Here is a 24,415-nt window from a genome sequence, read left to right as displayed (position 1 = left end):
GGCATGTACATACAGGTATCTGAAATACTATTGCTTGGTTGCATTTCCAATCTAATAGTTAGTTCTATTTCACTATTAATTTATAACAGTTTTCTCTGTTTCCTCATTCTTGAGCCTGGGTATCAGCTACATCTTCTCTTGTACTTTTTCCAGCTTAAGTTCTGCCTTCAGAAACGCCCCAGCATCTCTCAATGCAAAATATGTCATAGGAAATGTGAAGTGGTGAGGCAACATTTAGCACCATAGAAAAGACTATTGCTCATTTCACAACTATAAATTGTCTACAATTAAACTTGCCTTGGTTTCCTGGCATGGGGAATCCTGTCTCCATTCGAACTGTGTTACCTTGTCCAACAGGCCCATTAATCCTCACATCTTGGCCTCTATTTTGAGCTAATGACAAACTGATGGCACCTTCACCTGAAAGCCATTAACATTTGAAGCACAATATAAATATGACTTGGATATAACAAGGAACGAAGCAACAAAAGTTGCATTTTGAAAATGTATGTGTCACAACAATGTATAACTTTAACAGCATATATTTGAAATAAATTATTATAAGATATAGTTTGCACACTACTTGGCTTTCTTGTAAAAAGCCATTTGAGACCTCAACACTGGATGTTTAGGACATCTTTAAACTGGCCATCTGTTGGGGATGCTTTGACTGAGAATTCCTGCATGGCAGGAGGTTAGACTGGATGGCCCTTGTGGCCTCTTCCAACTCTATCATTCTACGATTCTATGAATCTCGCAAATGCATGTGAGTATAAATGCTCTAATATGCACATGGAATTTCCTTGTAGGTAAATGCTCTCCTGTTCATTTCAATGTCCCTATGAGTATTCCTTTGAGCACACCAGTTTTCCCCCTTGAAGCAATGAATAGGGCATGTTATGAGCAGAGAGTGCTCACAAATCACTGGTGGCAAGGGCACCCCTACCATTACTTTCACTGCAAGGAGACTTGAAAACCAAGATGTATTGCTAGCATAGTGTCGTTAACAAAAGGTTTGTGCGCCCAGTCAGGAAGCAACATTATATAGGATCACTAGAGAAAACCTTTGTCTCAAATGAGTTAGAAAGGTACAGAAAGGTCTGAAACTTTTGATGCCAAGATTTTAAAAAGGACACCAGCCCAATATGTGAGTTTCAGGAGAGAGAACTGGAGAGTGGGAGAAGGGGGAAGGGAGGAAGAATGAGAATGAGAGAGAGAGAATGAATGAATGAATGAATGAATGAGGCTGGATGAAAGCCTAGATTTCTGGCTCTCAGGATAGATGAACAACCAGATAACAGACCACAAATGAAACAGAACAGAAAACATGGATACCCTGATGCAGCAGGGTAAAATCTGTATATTTTGTATAGGAAGGTTCTGTAACTCTCTAATCTTTCTAAGATGCATATGAAAAAGAGTATGTCTCATCAGCCAAGTAATATGTCTCATGAGCTTGATGTAGTCTTTTTGCTTAGTGTAAAGCTTTCACCCTATATTTCTTTGTTAATATTGACTTAATCAGTCAGGTACCCTGGTTATATTTCCTGGCTGGAAGGAAGAAGAGGCCTGTGGTCTCAGTGGATTCCACAATAAGTGGAAAGGGAGGGTCAAAACCAGCAAGACCATGGTGCAGTCACAGGGAAGCTCACCATTTCGTGACCAGAATTCACAATGAAGGTGGTGGTAAAAAATACCAGTGGGGGAAGGGAAGCTAATTATGTAAATCTACTCCAAAACAGGATATCAGGATGCTAATAAAATATAGGATTATTTGGTTTTATTGTTTGAAGCTCCTGAATTTTTAAATTTTGTTAACAATCTGAACTACATTTATTACGGGTCAGGACAGAATCATAAAAGTAGTTTCAATTACCTTCAATCTGAACTGATAGAATTCCCAGATCTCGAAGCTGCTGGTTGTTGTTCTGAGCCAGCATTCGGAGACGTTCAGCTGCTTCACGAGGAATACTGAAAGTAACTCGTACACTGTTCCAGGGTTCCACCTTCCTCAATTTTAATTTGTCAGATTCTTATAAAGGAGAAAACCAAAAGAAAATAAGCTAGCAAAACTACTACAAAGTATTGGATGCTTATTCTGGTAAGGCAGCAAGATTCTCTCAATTTTCATTGCTTGTTACCAAAACTTTTTTACCTGTAGGTTAACTACTAGCACATGACTCTCAGAAGGAAGTCAATACACTGTGAGCTACACCACATGGAATACTGTGCGCTTCTACTATTAATTCCAGTTGGTGTCTTAATTCAGATCCAAAGTGTGAAAGTATAGGGCTACAAATAATGTTGCTGAATGCAGCTTGTTACTTTTCAAGTGGAATGAGGGTGTAACAAAGTCACATTTAAAGATAAAACAATTTACTTCAAAATAGGAAAAGTAATAAGGAGTGCGACAAGTAAAGCAGCAACCGTCTTTTCTAATATCACAATGCAAAAAGGAACAGGTCACTTTTCAAATACTGTACTGAAAACAAATAAAAGCATATTTTTAAACTCTGTGCAGAGTAGAGACACAATAAACTGTACCATCTTGAAGCATTCTCAGGGAATTTGTGATTGTCATCTGGCTGTCTGATAATGTTTGATGTGATTTGCTTTTATATCTGATGTTTTTTTAATTCGTCTTTTCTTCCTACATTGTAATTTTATCTATTCCTCTATCTAATTGTTATTACTTTTAGAGTGTACGCCTCGGGCAGGCTTTTATATATTCCTTAATTTTACTGACTTTGTACAGCGCTGTGTATAATTACAGCGCTTTAGAAATAAAGTTTAATAATAATAATAATAACAACAACAACATTACCCAGTGACTACAAAAGTGGTTAAGCAACTACATTATGGCAGAAAGGATGCCCATAACTGAAAACATTAGATCATAATCTAAATCAATCTAGTGCTTTCAGTACTGTCCACGCAAGCTTTTCACTCACTGGTGAAAGTCAGATCAGTAACAACAACAACAACAACAACAACAACAACAACAACAACAACACTTGTTTATTTATACCCCGCTCTTCAGTCAAAAGGCTGTCAGAGTGGCTTACAAATTGTTAATTAGACATTTAGATATTTATCAAAATTATCTGACAAAATCACTTTTACAAATTCTATTTATTTCTACTGATAGTACCCAACAGCTGTAATTCTACTGCCTGAAGACATCCACCAGATGATTAGGGAAGGGGAGCACTTGGAGGAGACTGCCCCTTTTTCCTGAAGTTCCCCCTTGCCAAATCTACTCTAGAGGTTTGGGAAATTCACACATATTCATCAAGTCTAGGGCAATGGGAGGGATAACTGACAAAAAATGTCTTTCTTCCTATTTTGTTGAGATTTGTACTTAGTTACCATACATGGTAGATCAGAAAGGGATGTTTGTAAACAAGTTTGCTCAAAAGCAATATTGCAATTTCAAATAAACAGATTCAAACTGGAGATAAAACTCATACAGATATGGTAAGGTTCATTTTGGCATGTTTTAAATTGTAAGAATAGGAAAAATTCAAAACAATGAATTAAACAACCAGAATCTGCTGTTAAGGATGATACTAAATATTCTCTAGACTAGCTATACAATTTTTAACGAAAAGAAACTCTAGTAAAGTCTGCAATACTCAAGAGCAACTTAACTCTTCAGGAAAAAATAATCACTGCATTTTCACATGCATATAAGTAATATTTATTCCAGAAAACTTAGTTTCAAATTACAAGAGAAAGTAGTACCCATGTTTAAAAGGTCAGGAACATTGTCCAAGATGATGCCCAATTTCTGTTTGAAGTCATCATCATCAATATTCCCTTTAAAAGCAATGAAGATTGTGTAGTCTCCAGAAAGGATATCAGATTGTGTGTCATCTTCTTCCACTCCAGAGTCAAGATCCATCTCCAGTTCTTTCATAGTTGAAGAACATAACAAAGTGTAGTCATCTTTTAAATTAGGGATATCACCCCAAACCATGGCTATGTAATTTGCTGCAGTAGAAGCTAATCAAGTGTTAAGAAGAACCTATGAAAAAACAGAAATTTTAAAAGATATTGTTTACCACCTATATAAATAGGCATCTAAACAAATACAGGTTAACATTGTATTTTGTTCTTAACATGTTCAGATTTGAGGATTTTTTTCCCTATTTATATGCTGCGTCTATATAAACGTAATGACTGAAATATAAAAGCCCCCAAATTCACCATCAATTTAAGGTGTCATGTTTGGAAAGAATCATTTTGACATTTTTTGTGAGATGAAAAGTATTTAACAAGTCCACAGAGCTAGCAACCGCAGCTTTCCTTTTTTTTTTTTTTTTCCAAAAAGTTGCTTTTTTGCCACAACTGCAAATGGCAGCAGAAAATCTCTTCTCAGCACCTGGTAGCTGACATTCTATCCCCTGAATGATTCTGGAATAACAGGATGCTGCAATGTGGTCTGAATTCAGGATGCTGCTAATGAAAACTCTGTGGTTATTTTCCCCATGTAAAATGATTTCTTTCCAAACTATCCCACTGAGTTTAGAAGATTTGGGGCAGGGTAACCAAGTATGCTGCACTGAACTCCGTAGAATAAAGACATAATATGCATGTGTTGCCTCTCAGCCAATTAGCCCTCTCAGTCGTGTAGTGAACTTCCTAGGAGAGAAAAAACTGTCACTGATGTTCAACATCAAGGTAATACCCTTTTTCGCCACTCCCACTGAATAATTTCAGCACTCCGCCCACAATCAGTCCTTGCAAAATTCTGAACTAAACATTAAGAATTAAAATACTTTTTACTAACCTATTTCAACATATTGTTTCTTTTCGGTGCACTGACAAAATACTAGAAGGTTAAATTTAAAAGCGAATAAAACAAGACTTTACTGACAGAGCTAGTATTTCAGGGGTATCAGCTAAATACAGTTCTGTTACAGAAAGAGGTTCATTAGCGCACAAGAGATACTCAGGCCTGTTTGCTTACTACTGGGAGCCAAAATGGGACCCAATGTCTGTGGTGCAAAACCGATAACCATCTGAGCTATCATATCTGTATTCCAAAAGAGCCCTTTCACACTGCTTAAGATACCACAAAGGGCTTAAGGGAGGCCTGGAGAGACAAGACTGCCCCTTGGTGGACAAAATAGTCCTTGGTGCCAGAGTACCCCTGATGATCCCAAAGCTAGAACATGATAAATACATATTGAATTTAAGGATTTTCAGAAGCAAATGCACAAGGGCTCAGAACCTCTGCTTCTTTTCCATGGAGCTGTAAATAATTTCAGTTCTGTATTATAGCACATACTTCTGCTTTTTCCACAGAAACTTGGAAGGGTGTTTCTTTTAAATAGACAGTAGTACAGTTAGCATCCACAAAGAACCATAGGGAAGCAAAAGATGTACAAGCTGTTTTGCAGAATGCTAGATGATGACAAAAGGTCAGAATTTAGCAGAGGCAAGTGTGCTTAACTAACTATTAAGAATGCAGTTATATGCACCATTATTGCATGGCATAGTGGTTTGAGTGTTGGACTACAACTCTGGAGACCAGGTTCGATTCCTCACTTGGCCATGAAACCCACTAGGTCACATGCTCTCAGCCCCAGGGGAAGGCAATGGCAAACCTCCTCTGAACAAATCTTGCCAAGAAAACCCCATGATAGGTTGGCCTTAGGGTTGCCATTAGGTGGAAACAACCTAAAGGTACACAACACAAAAAACACACTGTAACTTTGGAAGCACTTTGAAAGTTATGGATTAGGCCACGGTTCTATTTCCATTCTTCACACAGTCTGCTTTATTCTGTGGTTATTTACCCATTATCTATCATCCATGTAAAACTATTTCACCATTATAAAATGTCCAGAGTACAGTGGGAACTCGGTATCTGCAGGGGACCCATTCCGCCTCCCCTGCAGATACTAAAATCCATGGATGCTTAACCCCGTGTTGTCCCAAATGGCAGTGCGTGCACATGGCCAAACCGCCACTGCAGCACTACAGCAGCCACTCCCTTTGCAGACAAGTCTTCAGGGTTAAGAAACCATGGGAAGCCTGGAAGTTTCAGGGATGGAGGGGTGGGCTTTTCCCCATCTCAGCCCTGCTGAGTCTGCCAGCTGACATGCTGACTTGAGAGTTTCCCATGGAGGCAGCTGCAAGGAGACTGGCAGCAAAGAAGTGACACAGCTTTGCAGGGAAGCTCCTGGGAGAGATGGGAGGCAGTGTAGCTGAGCAAGAACTATGTGGCTGCAGAGGAGGCAACCTTGGGGAGCAGGACCCACCTTGCAAAAAGCCCCAAACCCTCCTTTCCTTTCCCTAACCACAGCTCCCTTGGGTGATGTCTTGCTGAGCCCCAGAAGCAGAGCCAAGGGTGCTCAGGAGACAAAGGGTACCTAGTCTCTCCTTCTCCTCTTCTGACCAAGGTGGAAATCTCTCAGGAGAGGGATGTCATGCTTCTGCTTCCCTGGCCAGGCCCCCCTGTCCTGCTGGTATGTGTGTGTGTGTGTGTGTGGGATTACACCCCAGAGGGTCCAAGACCGGGTTCACTTTGCACCCTCTTCCTTCTGCCTCCCCACTCCGGGGAGGGCCAGCTGCACCATGCTGGTTGCGATCATAAGGCCCTGGCTCCTTTCCATTCTAGTTCTTTTCTATTGCCACTGTGGGCAGAAACTCCAACATGGTGGTGCCAAGGGCAAAAGAGGGGTGAAGCCCCAAGTGGAGGAGCATGGCTTTGGTCCCAGATGCAGAGCAATCCAATGGCCTTTTTCCCAAATGTGGATCTTGCCTCGACATGGGTCCCCTGCAAGGCTGGAGGTGCCTGATTGCCTGCCTGCCTGCCACAGAGGCAGCGCAGTCAGGATCCTTCCTGGGATCATTCCTCCTGGGCGACCCAGCACAGCTTTGCAAAGAGGAGGGGATGGGACGCCTTCTTCATCTGCCCAGTGCCAATGGGGACAACGTAGGCTTGCCATCCGCAGATACCAAGGTCCCACTGTACTTCCTTTATCTAAGATAAGGTTCCAGCCTATGATAGTTGATGTCACAATAAATGTTAGCCTATAAAATGCAGTAGGCCGTCCTCGCTGTCCTGAGCATCACTTGCATTTTATTTATTTTTTGTACATTATTCAGAATATGCACAAGGATACTGCTCTTCCCTTTTCCAAAGGAAAAATCCAGAAGAAAAAATATGTTGTTAGAAGAAATAAGGAAATTCTGATGAAAACGAATGACTGCATAATTCTTTAAATTATGGTCCAAAACACACTCTGGAAATAATCCAGTTTTAACCACTTTAACTGCTCTGGCTCAATGCTAGGGAATTCTGGGAAGTTCTGTGAGACATTTAGCCTTCTCTGTCAGAGAGCTCTGGTGCCAAAATAAACTACAACTCCCAGGGGGCAGTTAAAGCGGTCTCAAACCGGATTATTTCTACAATGTGTTTTTGAGCTACTATTCACTAGGATAAGGGAGTGAGTGATCAGCACAAACATTTTTCTAGAAAGTACTTCTAAATGCAGTATAAATTATATCTTCCCAGCAGAAGGGCAATCAATAATTGCTTTCTGCTCATCAAGTATACCTCTTCTACACCATTTCCTGTGGATGCAATGCCTGAAGAAAGAGGCTTCTCCCTCCATAACTATCATGCTCCAGCCTGCGAGGGAGTGACCAGGCAGGCCCAGATCCACCAGGGCTAGCCTGGAGAAAGAGGCTCCTCCATCCATAACTGCCATCCTCTGGCCTGCGAAGGAGTGAACAGGCAGGCCCAGATCCAGCAGGGCTAGCCTGAAGAAAGAGGCTCCTCCCTCCATAATTGTCATCCTCCGGTCTGCGAGGGAGTGACCAGGCAGGCCGAGATCTACCAGGGTTAGCATGAAGAAGAAGACCCCTCCCCTCCAGTCCATCTGCCTTGGTCCAGGCGTCAGAGGGAGAGAATAACCACTGGACCTCATCCCCTTTCCCACCACCATTCCCTTCTCCTTTTGTGTCGTGTCTTTTAGATTGTAAGCCTGAGGGCAGGGAACCGTCTAATTAAAAATAATAATTGTAAGCTGCTCTGATAGCCATTAGGGCTGAAGGGAGAGGTATAAAAATAATAAACAAACAAACAAACAAACAAACAAACAAATAAAATGCAAGCAAAAACACATATTGCATTTTACTCCCATAAACACCAAAGTTTTTGCTATTTTTTTGAAGGCTGTACATTTAGTAATAATATTTAAAAAGAGGCACATTTCCTCCCTGTAGAAGACAAGGGTCTGGAAAAGTGATAGGAGAAAACATCATGCAAGGAAACCAATACTTTCAGTCACCACAGAAAGCAAATGATATTGCTATACAAGAACAACCTACCAGGGGATCCTGTATTAGATGATGCATGATTTAAGTTGTACCAGAAAATTTGAGCCATTACAGCATTCAGGTTGCTAGTCTGTTACGGAGATCGTGGTGGTCTGATCCTTTGAATTCATCAGGTCTGATAAATCTGCAAATTCATCCAGTTAACAGTCAATTATTTTTTCTCCTCTGTATCAAAGCAGCACCCAACATAAATATTCTGACAAAACCTTTTTATTAGCTTCTGACAGGTTTGCTCAAAGTCAATATATTAACTTTAATGTTTTTGTCAAACTGGAAAACTACAAGGAATTAAAAACAGGCATCAGTGCAAATGCACACTTGAGTTTCAATAATTTGATCCATAATACCACATCTAGCTATTTCCTTGGTCCTCAAAACGTGGGGAAGACTTTCCTAATAAAGAGCATTAAATTTCAGAAAGCAAATACTGCAAAGTAAAAAAGAAGTCTTCCTCGTCTACAGAACTGAGCATCACAGTGTAGTGAATTCCTCTGACAGAGGACCTTTAGTGATTCACAATGATTTGTAGGGATAAGTATATCCTCATTCCCTATCATCCCAATGATTTGAGGCAAACAGAGATCATCATTTAAAGATACCTAGAGGTGCAGTGTTAACTTGTCATGTTCTCTTCAGTTCTTCCTCCAATATCAGCAATGACAGAATTTGTAGGTGGAGTTTTTTAAACTCCTTTTTAAAAAAATAAAATCTAAATATTATTTTCTACATAATAAGAAATCTCATTATTATGTAATATTGAGATTTCTTTGCAAACCATATACAGAGAAGAAACTACTATAATCACACATACAATTTTACATTCCAAACAATAATAATAATAATCTGAAACCACTGACACACAGAGAAAAGATAATACTGAGATTCGGTTTTTGATTCTTTGTCTAAACAGAAGTAACTTCCAGTGATCACATTCACATGTCACAGGCCTGAAACAGACAGGCAAAAAGTGCCACCTTTGGCCCAATCCAGGAGCATGGCGTGCAGATGATGCATGCGCCCAGATCAGTCAGAAATCGCATCAAGGGCAGCTAATGCAGCCCAAAGCTAGCCGCAAAAGGAGCAGGGAAAAACACTTTGTTGGCACTCTGTTCCAGATTGCAGCAGCAGCCAGCCTCAGGATCGCGGCATCAGGTTGCAGCGGTGTCACGCCACCTCCAAGTTGCCAGTGTATTTGACCCCAGAATAAGTGCAGAATTATGAGAACCTCTCTTATCACTTACAAGCAGTGGGATGATTTACAAGAGGGAATAATTTAATCCTCATTAGCAAACTATGGCCTGTTACAGACTGCCTAAATAAAGCTGCTTCGGGTCTCTTTGGATTATTATTATTATTATTAAGCTTTATTTATATAGCGCTGTAAATTTACACAGCACTGTACATAAAATCATTTATTACACGGTTCCCTGTCTTCATGCTTACAATCTAAGAAGACAGGACACAAAAGGAGAAGGGAATGGTTGAGGGGAAGGGGATCAGGTCCAGCATCCTTCACTCCCTCTGAGGCCTGGACCATGGCAGATGGACAGATGGAGGGATTTGTGTCTTAAGGATAGGCCTGATGGCATTGGCCTACCCTCTCTCCCCCTCAGAGGCCAGGATGGAGTTGGACGCCTTGGGGAGGGCGCACTTCCTTCAAGGGAGGCCTGATGGCAGTGGCCCACCCTTCTCTCCCCCTCTGAGGCCAGGATGGAGTTGGATGCCTTCAGGGAGGGTGCAGTTCCTTTAAGGGAGGCCTGATGGCATTGGCCTACCTTTCTCTCCTCCTCTGAGGCCAGGATGGAGCTGGATGCCTTTGGGGAGGGCGCAGTTCCTTCAAGGGAGGCCTGATGGCAGTGGCCCACCCTACTCTCCCCCTCTGAGGCCAGGATGGAGTTGGATGCCTTCGGGGAGGGCACAGTTCCTTTAAGGGAGGCCTGATGGCAGTGGCCCACCCTACTCTCCCCCTCTGAGGCCAGGATGGAGTTGGATGCCTTGGGGAGGGCGGAGGTATGCTATTTAAATGATGCATGGGTCTTAAGAGTCCGGAGGTCGTGCCAAAGCCACACTCCATTCCTAAGCACTGGAGTGCAGCTTTGGTGCAGCTTCTGGATTCTTAGGTTGCATGCATCATTTAAATAGCATACCTCCAAAGAGACCCGAAGCAGCTTTATTTTGGTAGTCTGTAACAGGCCTATATTTCTCTGTTTCTTGTTGTAAACTGTCACATTACAGTTATCTGTGAATGTAGCCTGGTAAAACATGGATTCAAGTTATCTACTCATTATATGTCAACATATGTAAGAAAAGACAATAGTTCTTTTAAGAAAGCAAAACTTAAATTTTACAGAAGGCCAGATCCCCCAGTGGTCACATTTTGATGACAGAATAGATGAGGGACAAAGCTACCACTGGCCTCATCTGCACTAATGAGAACTCTGGTTGATTAAATGTGGGATGGGACTCATATGAACACAGATGAGGAATTTCTGAAGGTCAGAGAAACATTTATGTCCCCTCCTCAACCCTGGTGGATCCCACCTCCCACAAAACCCCACTCCCCAAATCCATCATCAAAATGGTAAAAGGTGACCTAAGAATCAGGGGAAGGGAAGAGGAATTTGCCATTTAAATGTTATTCCCTCCCACAAATTTTCTTAGACCAAAACATTTTTAAAATATATTTTTTAATATTTTTCTCATCTAAAATGGGTCCAGGGATTAGGAGAAATAACATTTAAATATTAATTAACATTTATGCAAAATCTTGCTCCCATACCAGGCTGCTATGGCTTTTATCATTTTAAGGCCATCAGCCCAATAATAGGCCTTGTTGGGGCTGAATGAGGCCTGACGGCTGCACTTTTACAAGTTGAATAGTATCAGTCATCAAGGCATAATGCCTAAAAAAAACTAAATATACATATATAGAAACAAACATTAAACATACCTTTAGATATGTCTCCTTGTTACCTTTTCTTGCTTAGTAGTTGAATTTCCAAAGCTCATTTAGCATACGTTTCTGAAAAGGGGATTCATCAGCCTAGCAAACATAATAGACGGTGATGTGTTCCAATGCTGCACGTTAAAACCTAGAAAAAACAACAACATAATGTAGCAGTTTTTCCCGAAATACTGTATGTTCAGCTTCTAGGGCTTATTTTAGAAAATCCATTTTTAAAAACAGCTATCTGAGACCTAATACAGGCTACGTAGTGTAAGACTTGAAATGACCAATTTTCTAACGCACACACAGCACAAAATTTTCTGAGGGCACACGTGCTCAATTTTATGCCAAAATGATTTTTCACCATGGGCAGTGTTCAGGAATTCCAGGAGGCTGCACATTGCCCATAACCTCTTTCCGGAGTTCTCATATACTTGCCAATTTAACCCCACCAAATGGTATAAAATGTTGTTGTGTGTTTTCAAGTAATTTCCAACTTAAAGCAACCTTAAGGCAAAGCTATCACAAGGTTTTCTTGGCATGATTTGCTCAGAGGGGGGTTGCCTTTGCCCTCTTCTGAGGTTAAAAGAATACGACTTGTCCAACATCACCCAGTGGGGATTTCTATGGCCAAGCAGAGAGTTAAACCCTGGTCTCCAGAGTTGTAATTCAATGCTCAAACCACTTATAACTTCAAATTTAGCTTATAATGCTGCATCTTGCCCTGTTTGTGTTTCTATTTTGTTACATGTGCACAATCAGTATTATGATGATGCTCTAGTGCCAGCCCTTCCTTTTCCTAGCAGCTCTCAGAGCCTTCTGAAAACCAGGTCTTGATGATTTCCCATTCCTCCAGAGCAGGTTTCAGAGGTGCATAGGTAGCTGCAGTAGGAATGGCAGACCAAGCTGCTAAATGTGCTGGATTCTGCTGTTCTGTCCAACATTACATACATACTACCCTTTTTCCAATCAAAGTTGTTCACTCTCATAAGTTGAAATATTTACATATACTCCTACTTTCACAGGTAAATATATTTAGAATTAACAAAGAAATTAAGATAAGCATCTAGGCGAGTTGTAATCAGCCTGCAGTATGAATGCTTCTAGGACTTTTTCCCGTTAAAAAAATACAACATATATTATCATGGATATCCAGAATTTGGCAAATATCAACAGTTCCACATAACTATGTCTTAACACTCAAAGACATAAACTAGTGAATGCTGGCATATCATTGTGGTCATCAGCATTCAGTAATGTGGGATTAAATGTGGGTAAATAATAAAATCTTCTGAATGTAAGAAAATAATGAAGGATAGTCGGCATTTCCATGTAATACATCTTTGGCTATCTATTATACCACATTCAATATATAAAATGGAAATTGAATAAGGCTATAGTGCTATATATTTGTCAATTCATCCAAATTCTATTTCATGTTTTGAAGCACTCGTTTTATATTGCTTATGTTCTAGTGTACATTCCTGTTACTGTTCAAACATGACTGTTACAGCACTTTTTCAGTCCTACTCAGCCGAATCTTTCACACTATGGAGGAGAACAGTGGGAGGTGAAAAATATGTATTTACACATATCTACATTCATTGAAGTTTGGATAAAATCTGGGAGAGTAAGTCTTTAGAGACAGAATTTAAATCATTTCTCTGAAAGAAGAGAAGTACATTATTGTTTAATATAACCTTAGTACTCATTAAGAGAAATCATTAGAAGGCAAGCACATATTGAACAATTATTCTGAATTGTGTTTTGTAGTGCTCAATATAGGAAGGTGTGTATACTGAATCTTAAGGCACAATGATAGCTAAGGTCTGGAACACATGGGCCAAATGACATGGCTTCCAGCCATGTTCAGGGCATAGCATTCAGATGACACATGCCCCGAATGCGGCTGGAAGCTGTGCCGATGCTGTGCCATCCAGGAAGAACCGGGCCAAAACGGAGTGGATAGGATCTGCTCCTTCTGGCAGCTTAGTTCAGGACTGTGGTGACGACCGGAATATCTTTTGGGCCCGTTTGTTTCAGGCCTAAATCATGTGGTGCCAGAAACTGAATACATTGCTTATATAGGAGAAGTCTTTCACCAGTAGCTTCTTCCCAACAAGTCGCTCTGAGATAGTCCCTCCTGATTCCTCTTCTGCTCATAATCTTCTTTCGCCCTCCCCTAAAAAATTTTCTGTGTTTCCTCCTGATTCTTTGAATGAACTATCTACACTTCTGAACTCTTGCAAACCTGCTACCTGTCCTCTTGATCCAATTCCTACTCGTCTTCTTATTTCTATAGCTCCCTCTTTTCTGCCCTTGCTTCTCCATATCCTCAATCTCTCTCTCTCTACAGGCTCCTTCCCATCGGACTTCAAACATGCTCTCATTTCCCCAATTCTGAAAAAAACCTTCTCTTGACCCCTCCTCTTTGTCTAGCTATCGCCCAATTTCTCTTCTTCCCTTTCTTTCTAAAGTTCTGGAACGGGTTGTTTATTCTCGCTGTCTTGAGTTTCTTGAAGCCAACTCCATCCTCAATCCCTTTCAGTCTGGTTTCCGCCCAAGGCATTCTACAGAGACAGCTCTAAGATCTCGAATGACCTTTTACGGGCCAAGGCTAATGGCCTTTACTCTGTTCTCATCCTTCTCGATTTGTCTGCAGCCTTTGACACCGTTGATCACTGTCTCCTAGTTGACATACTCTCTGACCTTGGGTTCTCAGACTCTGTTCTCGACTGGTTTAGATCTTATTTGTGACAGATCTTTTGCAGTGGTTGCAGGCGGTCAGACTTCATCTCCTGTTCCCTTATCTGTTGGAGTTCCCCAGGGCTCTGTTCTGGGTCCCCTTCTGTTTTCTCTCTACACACTGTCCTTAGGAAAACTCATCAGCTCTTTTGGTTTTTCCTACCATCTGTATGCCAATGACACCCAGCTGTATCTTTCTGCCCCTGACCTTTCTCCAAGGCTTGAACAGCAAGTCTCGTCTTGCCTCACAGTAGATGCGCCATCGGCGTTTGAAGCTCAACATGTCCAATATGGAGCTTCTTGTCTTTCCTCCTAAACCCACCCTTCAACACTCCTTTTCTGTCTCTGTGGACAACATTTCTATTCAACCAGTCCAGCAAGCCCGCAGTCTTGGTTTTATCTTTGATTCCTCTCTGTCGTGTATCCCTCAGATCCAGACCACAGCCAAGGCTTGTAGATTCTTTTTGTACAATATTGCCAAAATCCGACCATATCTCTCCGCCTCTACTGCCAAGATCCTGGTCCATGACCTAGTGATCTCACGACTTGATTACTGTAATGTCCTCCTGGCTGGGCTTCCTCTTTCTCACCTCCGTCCTTTAATTTCTGTCCAGCATTCAGCTGCATGCATTATCACATCCGCCCACCGCTCTGACCACATCTCTCCTGTGTTGGCATCCCTTCACAGGCTCCCCCTCCCTTTCCGCATTCAGTATAAGCTCCTGCTGTTGACATTTAAAGCCCTCCATGGGCTGGCCCCCCCTTACTTATCAGACCTTATTTCTCCTCACCTTCCCACTAGGGCCCTCCCTTTCCGCATTCAGTATAAGCTCCTGCTGTCGACGTTTAAGGCCCTCCATGGGCTGCCCCCCCCTTACTTATCAGACCTTATTTCTCCTCACCTTCCCACTAGGGCCCTCTGTTCTGGTAGTCTAGGTCTCCTGTCCCAGCCCAGGATTTCCTCTGCCCCATCTCAGATTCGCCCCTTTTCACTCGCTGCCCCTCACTCCTCGAACCTTCTTCCCCAGCGAGCAAGAGCCATCACTTCTTTAACCAGCTTCAAAACGGAGTTGAAGACCATCCTGTTCAGGGCAGCATTCCCAGGCATTGCATAACTGTCACTTGCTATTTGATGTTCTTTTCTTGCCTGTTTTATTGAATCATTTCCGGTATTGCTATGTATTTTATATGTATTATCCTACTAGAGAGGCCCCTTTCCCACCACCACTCCCTTTGTGTCATGTCTTTTTAGATTGTAAGCCTGAGGGCAGGGAACCGTCCAATTAAAAAGATTGTATGTACAGCGCTGTGTAAATTTACAGTGCTTTATAAATAAAGGTTAATAATAATAATAATAATAATTCAAGAGGATTACCAGCACGCAAGAGCTCAAAACTCTTAGATCAATCATTATTACCAATATTACTATTACAGTCGGCCCTTCTTATACACGGATTTTTTATTCACTGATTCAAGCATCCACAGTTTCAAAATATTCAAAAAATGTATAAATTTCAGATGTCAAACCTTGGTTTTCCATTTTTTATAAGGGACACCATTTTGCTATGTCATTATATTTAACGGGACTTGAGTATACACCGATTTTTTATACACGGGAGATCTTTGGAACCAAACCCCAGCATATAACAAGGGTCCACTGTACTATTCAGGGCATGTTTGGAACTGGGTATGCAAAAAAATCTGCTGTTCAGTGTACGTCATAAATTAAATTAATTTATCTACTTGTTTTATTACTTAAGAATGCTCATAGTCTATCTTTTTACTTTAAAATGCTAAAGGTTTAAATTTATGTTTTATTGTAAACAACACACAGTCATTTTCCTAAGGCCCAGTCTTCTTCTATGATATTATTAAACATTATTATACAATACCTGTACTGGTAAAGAACATTCAGAAAGTACTTTCACATTCTTATGATGCCTATTTACTAAACTTGTCATGTTCATAGTTAGCAGTTAGCAAACGATGAATATAGTTCAAGGGAGGGCTGGTTTCATTTGAGAGATAACAAGCTCTTAACAGTTTTTCTTAAGAGGAACATGAAAGTGGAAAAACTGCAAATAAAAACAAACAAACACATTTTCAACCTGAGAGAACACCTATCTAAGAATCTCTAGGTTATCATTAATTCTCACCAATTAATTAATTAATTAATTAATATTAACAAGTACAGTTGGCCCCCCTTATCCACAGATTTTGTATCCATGGATTCAAGCATCCACGGCTTGAAAATATTTTTAAAATATATAAATTCCAATGAGTAAACCTTGATTTCGCCATTTTATATAAGGGCCACCATTTTACAGTGCCATTGTATTTAATGTGACTTGAGCATCCATGGATTTTGGTATCCACAGGGAATCTCGGAACCAAACCCCAATAGATACTAAGGGCCCATTGTAATATTAGGCCATTGTTCTAAATATTTGATGCAGTTTAGAATTTTAAATCTTGAATTATGTCTTGGTGGTCCATGGCAACAAAAGCTATTTAAAGAGGGTACAGGGCAAATAAAAGGTTAAGAACCACTGATCTTGCATATCCATTCCATGTAAGTTCTCTTTTAGACTCAAACAGAGAAGTCACCCAGAACAGAAGGCAGAAAATCAGCAGAACAAAACTGTTTTAGAATCTCCAACAGACCATGAGGGCACCATGATAAGCTACATCAAATCACTGCATTTTATCTTAGTTAGCTTTATTATAATGATTTATTTGTTACCCTATCTCTGCTATTCATTGCTGTTGCATTTAGGGAATTGTTTTGTTTCATGATGTTGTAAACCATCCTGAATGCTTTTTTGTCTAGAAGGATACAATATAAACTTTAAAATTGGCAACAGCTATATTACAGGCTTATCTACCAGGGTAAAACAAGCACTATAGCTGATGAACTCTCCTGCTGTTTAGTTTATTTTCATCAAATGATTTGGTGCTATGAGTCTGGAATTAGGCATTTTGAAAAATCTCCCAGATGTTTGTTGTTGTTAGCTGTCCTCGAGTCAACCTTGATTCATGGCAACCCTATGGATGAGACATCTCTGAGTCCCTGTCCTCAACCTTTCTGCTCAGGGCCTGGAGGCACAGACCCATGTCTTCCCTGATCAAGTCTAACAATCTGGCTGGTGTTCTTCCACTCTTTCTAAAGCCTTCCACCTTTTCTTGCATTATCGTCTTTTCTAATGAGTCATTTTTCCTCATGATGTGCCCAATGTACGACAGCCTCCATTTAGTCATGTTGACTTCCAGAGAGATAAGCTTACCGCACAGCCCCCAGGGACGGGCTCGGTGTGGAATGAAAGGGAGCAGGATGGGAATAGAATGGGGGCTATAATGCATTTTATCGCATGCCAGAATGCCGCCAACGCTGCTGGAAGTTCCCATTCAATTCCTGGTCCATCCCACAGAAGGTCATTTTCAGGAATGCTTTTGAACAGTTCCTGAAAATCACCTCCTCTGGGACAGATTAGGAACTGAATGGGAACTTCCAGAGGTGTTGGCGGCGTTCCAGCATGCGATAAAATGTGTGATAGCCCCCTGCTCCCTTTCATCCCGTGCCAAGCCCATCCCTGCGGGCTGTGTATTAAGCTTATCTCTCTGGAAGCCAACATGGCTAAATGGAGGCTGTCATACATTGGCCACATCATTTACATTGTAAACATTTACATTGTCAACGGTAAATTCTTGTAGATCTTCTGTGGTTGTTATTGTTGTTGTTGTTGTTGTTATTTTATGTTCAGCCTTAATCCTACCTTGGCACTCTTCTCCTTGTCCTTCTTTAATAACTGCTCCAGGTCTTTGTTTCTGCTAGCAGTATTGTGTCATCTGCATATTTTAGGTTGTTAATGTTCTGTCCTCCTATCTTCGCTCCTCCTGCCTTTGAGTATAAGTCTGCTCTATGCACCAAGGAATTCCAAAAGAATATAAGCATATGTTTTATGGACTACAGCAAAGCTGTTGACTGCATAGATCATGAAAGTATATGGAATGTCCTTAAAGACATGGGAGTGCCAACACATCTGATAGTCCTGATGAGGAATCTGTATTTAGGACATGAGACTACTGTTAGAACAGAACATGGAGAAACAGAATGGTTCCCAACTGACAAAGGGGTCCAGCTGCATTCTTTCACCCTATCTGTTCAACTTATATGCAGAAAATATTATGTGAAGAGAAGGCTTGGACACAGAAGGAGGAAGAGTGAAAATTGGAGGAAAGAATATCAACAATCTAAGATACGTAAACAACACCATAACACTAGCAGAAAACATCACAGACATGGAACCGCTACTAAGGAAGATCAAGGAAGAAAGTGCAAAGGCAAGCTTACTGCTGAACATAAAGAAAACAAAAATAATAACTAGATAGGATCTACATAAATTCAACCTAGACAATGAGGAAATAGAAATAGAAAATGAGTTCTCATATCTTGGATCAAACATAGATCAGAATGGGCACTGTAGTCAGGAAATAAGAAGAAGACTGGGAATGAGGACAGCAGCTATGAAAAGAACTAGAAAAGATCCTGAAGATTAAAGATACACAACTGAGCACAAAAGTTAGAATCATACATTGTATTCCTTATTACTATATACAGATGCGAGAGTTGGCCAGTGAAGAAAGCAGGTAAGAAGAAAATCAATTCTTTTGAGAGGTGGTGCTGGTATACCATGGACAGCCAAACTGACAAACAAGTGAGTTTTAGTACAGATCAAGGCTGAAATTTCCCTGAAAGACAAGATGATTAAGATGTGGCTGCCATACTTTGGCCTCATCCTGAGAAGGCACAGCTCACTGGAAAAGACAATAATGCTAGGAAAGGTGGGGAGATGCATAAAGAGAGGATGACTGCATGCTAGATGGACGGACTCTATTCAGGAGGTCACGAGTATGAATTTACAGGACCTAAGCAGAGCAGTGGAGGATAGGGAGTCTTGAAGATGGCTCATCCCCAGGGTCACCATGAGTCAGGATCAATTCAAAGAAGGTTAAAAAGATCAACAAATTGACAATATCATAATCAGCCAGTATGGATGGATTTACCATTGGAGGGAGATTTTCAACATTCAAGAGGCACTACACTACACAATGACATTTTTGCAAACAAGCTAGTTAAATGTGGGCTAGACAAAATAACTGTTACATGGGTTTGTAACTGGTTGACTGGCTGAAACAAAGGGTGCTCAACAATGGCTCCTTTTCATCCTAGAGAGAAGTGACCAGTGGGGTCCCACAGGGTTCTGTCCTGGGCCCAGTGCTGTTCAACATCTTTATCATTATTATTATTATAGTTTATTTCTATAACACTGTAAAGGTACACAGCGCCGTACGTACAAATGATCAAGTCAATAAAAATAAAACCTGCCAATGGCATACAATCTACAAAATACGTATAAAATAGGTAATAATATCAATAGAATTTGTTAAAATAAGCAGGCAACAATTAAAAACAACATCAACTATCCAATAAAAAATCAGATAGATAATCACACAGTGCCTGGGAACACTTCCTTGAACAAGATAGTCTTCAACTCAGATTTAAAAGTGGTCAAAGAAGTGATGACTCATGTTCGTGGTGGAAGAAGGTTCCAGGAGTCAGGGGCAGCAAGTGAGAAGGGACGAATCCAGGATGGGGCAGTGGAGATCCTAGGCTGGGACAGCAGACCTTGACTACTAGAGAGAAGAGTACGGGTGAGAGTGTAAAGAGAAAGTAGTTAAGATAAATAAGTAAGTATTATTTATTTATAGCCCGCCCAATCACAAGGAATCCGGCGGGTTACAGCAATAAAAATACAGAGAATAGAATAAAATACAATACAATAAAATAAGATTAAAGAGAGTGACATAAATCACAGAATTCACAGCTAGACCTGATGGAACTGGGCCTGTCTTTTTCACTCCCTCCCAGGTCTGATGATGACAGTTGGTACGGAGGGAGGGTTCTTGTTCTTGAGGCAAGAATTTTATTTAATTTTAATTTAATTCTTCTCATTAAATTTAAGAGAAGAATTGGTGGACAGAGCAACGTAAGTCACAGTAAACCGAGAGAGGAACTAGGAAGGGAAGGCCTGCCAGAAGAGATCTGTCTTAAGAGCCTTCTTAAAGGTTGTAAGAGTAGAAATGTCGCGGATCTCCTTCGGGCAGGTCATTCCATAGCTTCGGAGCAGCGGTGGAGAAGGCCCTCTGGGTAACTGAGGTTAGTCTAGATTTTATTGGCAGGCTCAGCTCTATCAGGGCTAGTCTGAAGAAAGAGAGCCCTCCCTCCAGTCCATCTGCCTTGGTCCAGGCCTCAGAGGGAGAGAATAACCACTGGACCTCAACCCCTTTCCCTCCACCATTCCCTTCTCCTTTTATGTCGTGTCTTTTTAGATTGTAAGCCTGAGGGCAGGGAACCGTCTAATTAAAAATAATAATTGTAAGCTGCTCAGATAGCCTTTAGGGCTGTAGGGCGGGGTATAAATAACATAAACAAACAAACAAACATAAGTAGATTCTTCCCCGAGGACCTTAGAGTGCGGGACGGGCAGTATGGGACAGACAGTATGGAAGAAGGCGTTCCCTTAAGTATTCTGGACACAAGCCATGTAGGGCTTTAAAGGTAATCTTTACCTTGCCTGGAAACTAATTGGAAGCCAGTGAAGGGATTTCAAAACCGAACATTACGAGAAGTACCTGTAATTAACCTGGCTGCCATATTTTATACAATTTGAAGTTTTCGAAAAAGAAGGGCCAGCCCATGCAGGGCTTTAAAGGTCAACAACAGAAGCATATACTGAATACAGAAGGGAAAGGGGAGCCAGTGAAGGGGTGATAATAGAGGAAAAACATCGGCTGTAATGATGCGTGCCGCTGAATGCTGAACAGAAATTAAATGTCTTCCCCATTGCCTCATTTTGTACCACCCTTTCAGATGAGGAGTTCTGGACAGCTCAAAATCTCCCATGCCCTTTCTGCTATTTTTGCAACATTTTAGTGGTTCTGATAAATGAACATATACTACTCTGTATTTTGTTTCCTCATGGACCACACTGTTACTTTTGTTTTTAAAATAAAGCTCAACATTTTAGTACAGAGTGTATGTGTGTGTGCATATGTGTACCTTCAAGTCATTTATGGAATTGACTTGAGGAGGCCCCATGAATTTGATTGGATTTTCTTAGGCAAGGGATACTCAGAGGTGGTTTTGCAAGTTCCTTCCCCTGAAATATAACGTACAGCACCTAGCATTCACTGTTGGTCTCCCATTCTGGTATTAACCAGGGCTGACCCTGCTTAGCTTCCAAGATCAGATGAGATCTAGTGCCTTTACAGTATTAAGGCAATTAAAACTAAACATTACATTCACATTTTTTAGGTTTGATAAATTTGTAATTATTATTATTAAACTTTCTATACTTTGGTGAAATTTTACAAAAACAGCAATATAAAACATATACATTTGAAAAATTATATAATAGTTATGTGTATTCTAATTTGAAAAGTATTCCTCCAGTCTGTGAGAAACTAATGCCAGTTTCCTGAATCATCTTTGTCAAAATTAATTCCTGCTGCCACAGAGCCAATTATAGGTCCTTCTATTTTATAGCTATCCAAATAGTTTTTGTCTCCTAGCCCATATAATAAAGTCAAGCACTAGAACTCAAATGCAAGACTTCCCTAGTATAGCCTTGTCTACACAGTTCAGGCCATTATCTGAGGGCACATGATACAGCAATCTTGCTGAACCTAACCAGATCTGGTCCTGATGACTGCCTGGTAGCCTTGATTTCCATAATGGAAGAAAGGTGGATACAAAAGGAACAAAGAGATATCAAAACCAGAACCCCAGCAACACATAAATTCTCTCCTTTGTCCACATCTGTACATAAGGCAGGTAGATTAAAAACAAGATTCCCCAACTGGCTATAAGCTTTAGGCTGAGTGACTTGCTATATCGAACTGGATTAATTTTAAGTCTCATTCAATATCACAACAACAACAACAACAATAGCAGCAGCGGCAAGTTGAACAGAGTCAAAGAATGTTTACATTTCTCCATAACAGAATCACAGAGTTTGGAAGAGTCCATGAGGGCCATCCAATCTGAACATGGGTCCTGGCCACATGGGTAATTGCTGTCATTTATGAACTGTTGGAGAATATGGGTCATAGAATCATAGAGTTAGAAGAGACCACAAGGGCCATCTAGTCCAACTCCTGCCATGCAGATACAATCAAAGCACCCAGTCAGTAAGACAAGGGCCTTACTGAAATCCAGATATGCTGTATTTACAGTGTTTCCTTCATCTACCAAGATGGTAATTTTATCCACAAGAGAGAGAGAGAGAGAGAGAGAAAGAGAGAGAGATCAGATTAGTCTGGCATGACTTATTTTTGAGAAACTCATGGGCCCATACAGACAGGCCAAAATAAAGCTGCTTCGGGTCACTTTGGAGGTATACTGTTTAAATGATGCATGCGTCCTAAGAGGCCAGAAGCTGCGCCAAAGCTGAACTCCGGTCCTTAGGACTGGAGCATGGCTTTGATACGGCTTCTGGCCTCTTAGGACACACGCATCATTTAAACAACATACCTCCAAAGTGACTCAAAGAAGCTTTATTTTGGCCTGTCTGTAGAGGCTCTCATGTTGACTTTTTGTGATTATGGCATTCCCTTCTAAAGGTTCACAGACTCTCTGTTTAATGAGCTGCTCTAGAATCTTTCCTGGCATCGATGTCAGACTAACTGGGCAATAATTGTTGGGATCCTCTTTTTTGGAGATGGGGACAACATTTGCCCTCCTCCAGTCTGCTGGGACTTCTCCTGTTTCACAGGAGTTCTCAAAGATTATTGCCAATGGCTCTGAGATTATATTTGCCAGTTCTTTTAATACCCTTGGCTGTAGTCCATCTGGTCCCAAAGATTTAAATTCATTTAGATTAACCAGATATTCCTGTATTACCTCTTTGTTTATTCTGTCCTGCATTCCCTATTGTGTCCTCTGCTCCATTTTCCCCAAGTTGAGCACCCTTTTCCTTTTCTGAGAATACTGAGGCAGAGAAAGTGTTAAGTAGTTCTGCCTTTTCTTTACTTCCAGGCAGCATTTTGCCTTCTTCTCTACGCAGTGGCCCTACCATTTCCTCCTCCTTCCTTTTGCTATGGACATATCCCAACAAGCCATTTTTATTGTTCTTAACCTCTCCAGTAAGCCTGAGCTAATTCTATGCTTTAGCTTTTCTGACTTTACCCCTACACATGCTTGCTATTTATTTGAATTCTTCTTTGGTGATTCCCCCTCCCCCCTTTTCCATTTCTTATACATTTCCCGTTTAAAACTTAGCTCAGTCAAAAGTTCTTTAGACATCCATCCAGAATAATCCTGTTTTTAAGGGATAGCAACCAATTTTGGTTATACTGATCATCATGTACACACTTCCTAGTTTTATTCTGCTTTTTTTCTAAACTGTAACATCTGGATAACAAGCTGGTCAATAATTTAGTGTTCCAGAGCAGTGCTGCTCAAAGTAGTGTTATCTGGAAAGGTGCCAGTCCCAGAGCCATTGGCTGCTGTACCCTGTAAGGTTTCCAGGAAAGAAAGAATCAATTAATCCAACAAGCACTAATTTAGTGCCAATCCCTAGCACACTGGGGGAAAAAATAATTGCCGGTTCCACACATCAGACAGCACTGTTCTAGAGCACAATGAAGCCACTCATCCTAGGAAGGGAACCACCCCATCTAACAGACAGCATGCCAGATGTGCCATTTAAGGTGACACATAAAAAGAAACTAAGTACCTGTGAATGAACAGGATGGTTGTCTTGGATCTACTCGAATGGTCTAGTCTCTTCTTCATCTGTGCACTTTGGCTTGGGACAGATGGCCGGAAGCGGCGTGCCGCTGCCGATTCTAGAGTTAGGGACCACGCAACAACCACATGGTCCCTAACTCTAGCACAGCACGGCGGCAAGCTAACGGCGGCAGCCCGTCCACACAGATGCCACCATCTTGACATAAGCGACGCACAGCATATAGATGTTGCTGCGGATCACTTACATCATGAGTGTGGCATTGGTTCACCCGGCAACCCAAAAAGAACCTGTTTTTTCTGGGTTATTTTTGGGGTGGAGAGACGACGGGCAGTTTGGCTGCTGTGGCGTCCCTCCGGAGCAAAACAGGACGCCACAATCCCGCCCTTTTGGGGTAGTCTGTCCCAGGCCATAGTTTCATCAAAATACAAGATCTTTGTGCACATGCACTATCTGTACATGTTAGGCCACCCATTTCCTCCACAACTCTAGAATGAGTTACAAGCATGAACATAAGCTACAACAAACAGGGCCGTCCTATGTTCCAAAAACTTGTACT

The 24,415-nt window shown here is 41.1% G+C and overlaps 1 protein-coding gene across 4 annotated transcripts in view; it reads right to left on the bottom strand.

Annotated features, from left to right (window-relative positions):
* The window catches only part of NCOA6 (nuclear receptor coactivator 6), a 59,929-nt gene that overhangs the window by 31,818 nt on the left and 3,696 nt on the right, over positions 1 to 24,415 (bottom strand). For 3 of the 4 annotated variants that reach the window (XM_089514058.1, XM_089514057.1, XM_089514059.1), the window contains exons 2-6: positions 11,306 to 11,447; positions 8,347 to 8,479; positions 3,745 to 4,027; positions 1,877 to 2,032; positions 298 to 420 (exon numbers count right to left, since the gene is read on the bottom strand). In XM_089514058.1, coding sequence (XP_089370184.1) covers positions 298 to 420; positions 1,877 to 2,032; positions 3,745 to 3,979 — 514 coding nt within the window. In that variant the 5' untranslated portion in view covers positions 3,980 to 4,027; positions 8,347 to 8,479; positions 11,306 to 11,447. Of the gene's footprint in view, positions 1 to 297; positions 421 to 1,876; positions 2,033 to 3,729; positions 4,028 to 8,346; positions 8,480 to 11,305; positions 11,448 to 24,415 lie in introns of those variants that run through there. The other variant, XM_089514060.1, reaches the window with a different exon arrangement.

The sequence above is a fragment of the Sceloporus occidentalis genome, unplaced genomic scaffold, assembly GCF_023333645.1.
Source record: "Sceloporus occidentalis isolate IW3139 unplaced genomic scaffold, rSceOcc1.0.p SCAF_3, whole genome shotgun sequence".
Lineage (NCBI taxonomy): Eukaryota > Metazoa > Chordata > Lepidosauria > Squamata > Phrynosomatidae > Sceloporus > Sceloporus occidentalis.
The sequence above is the reverse complement of the archived record's forward strand: the minus strand, read 5'-3'. Positions and strand labels throughout refer to the sequence as shown.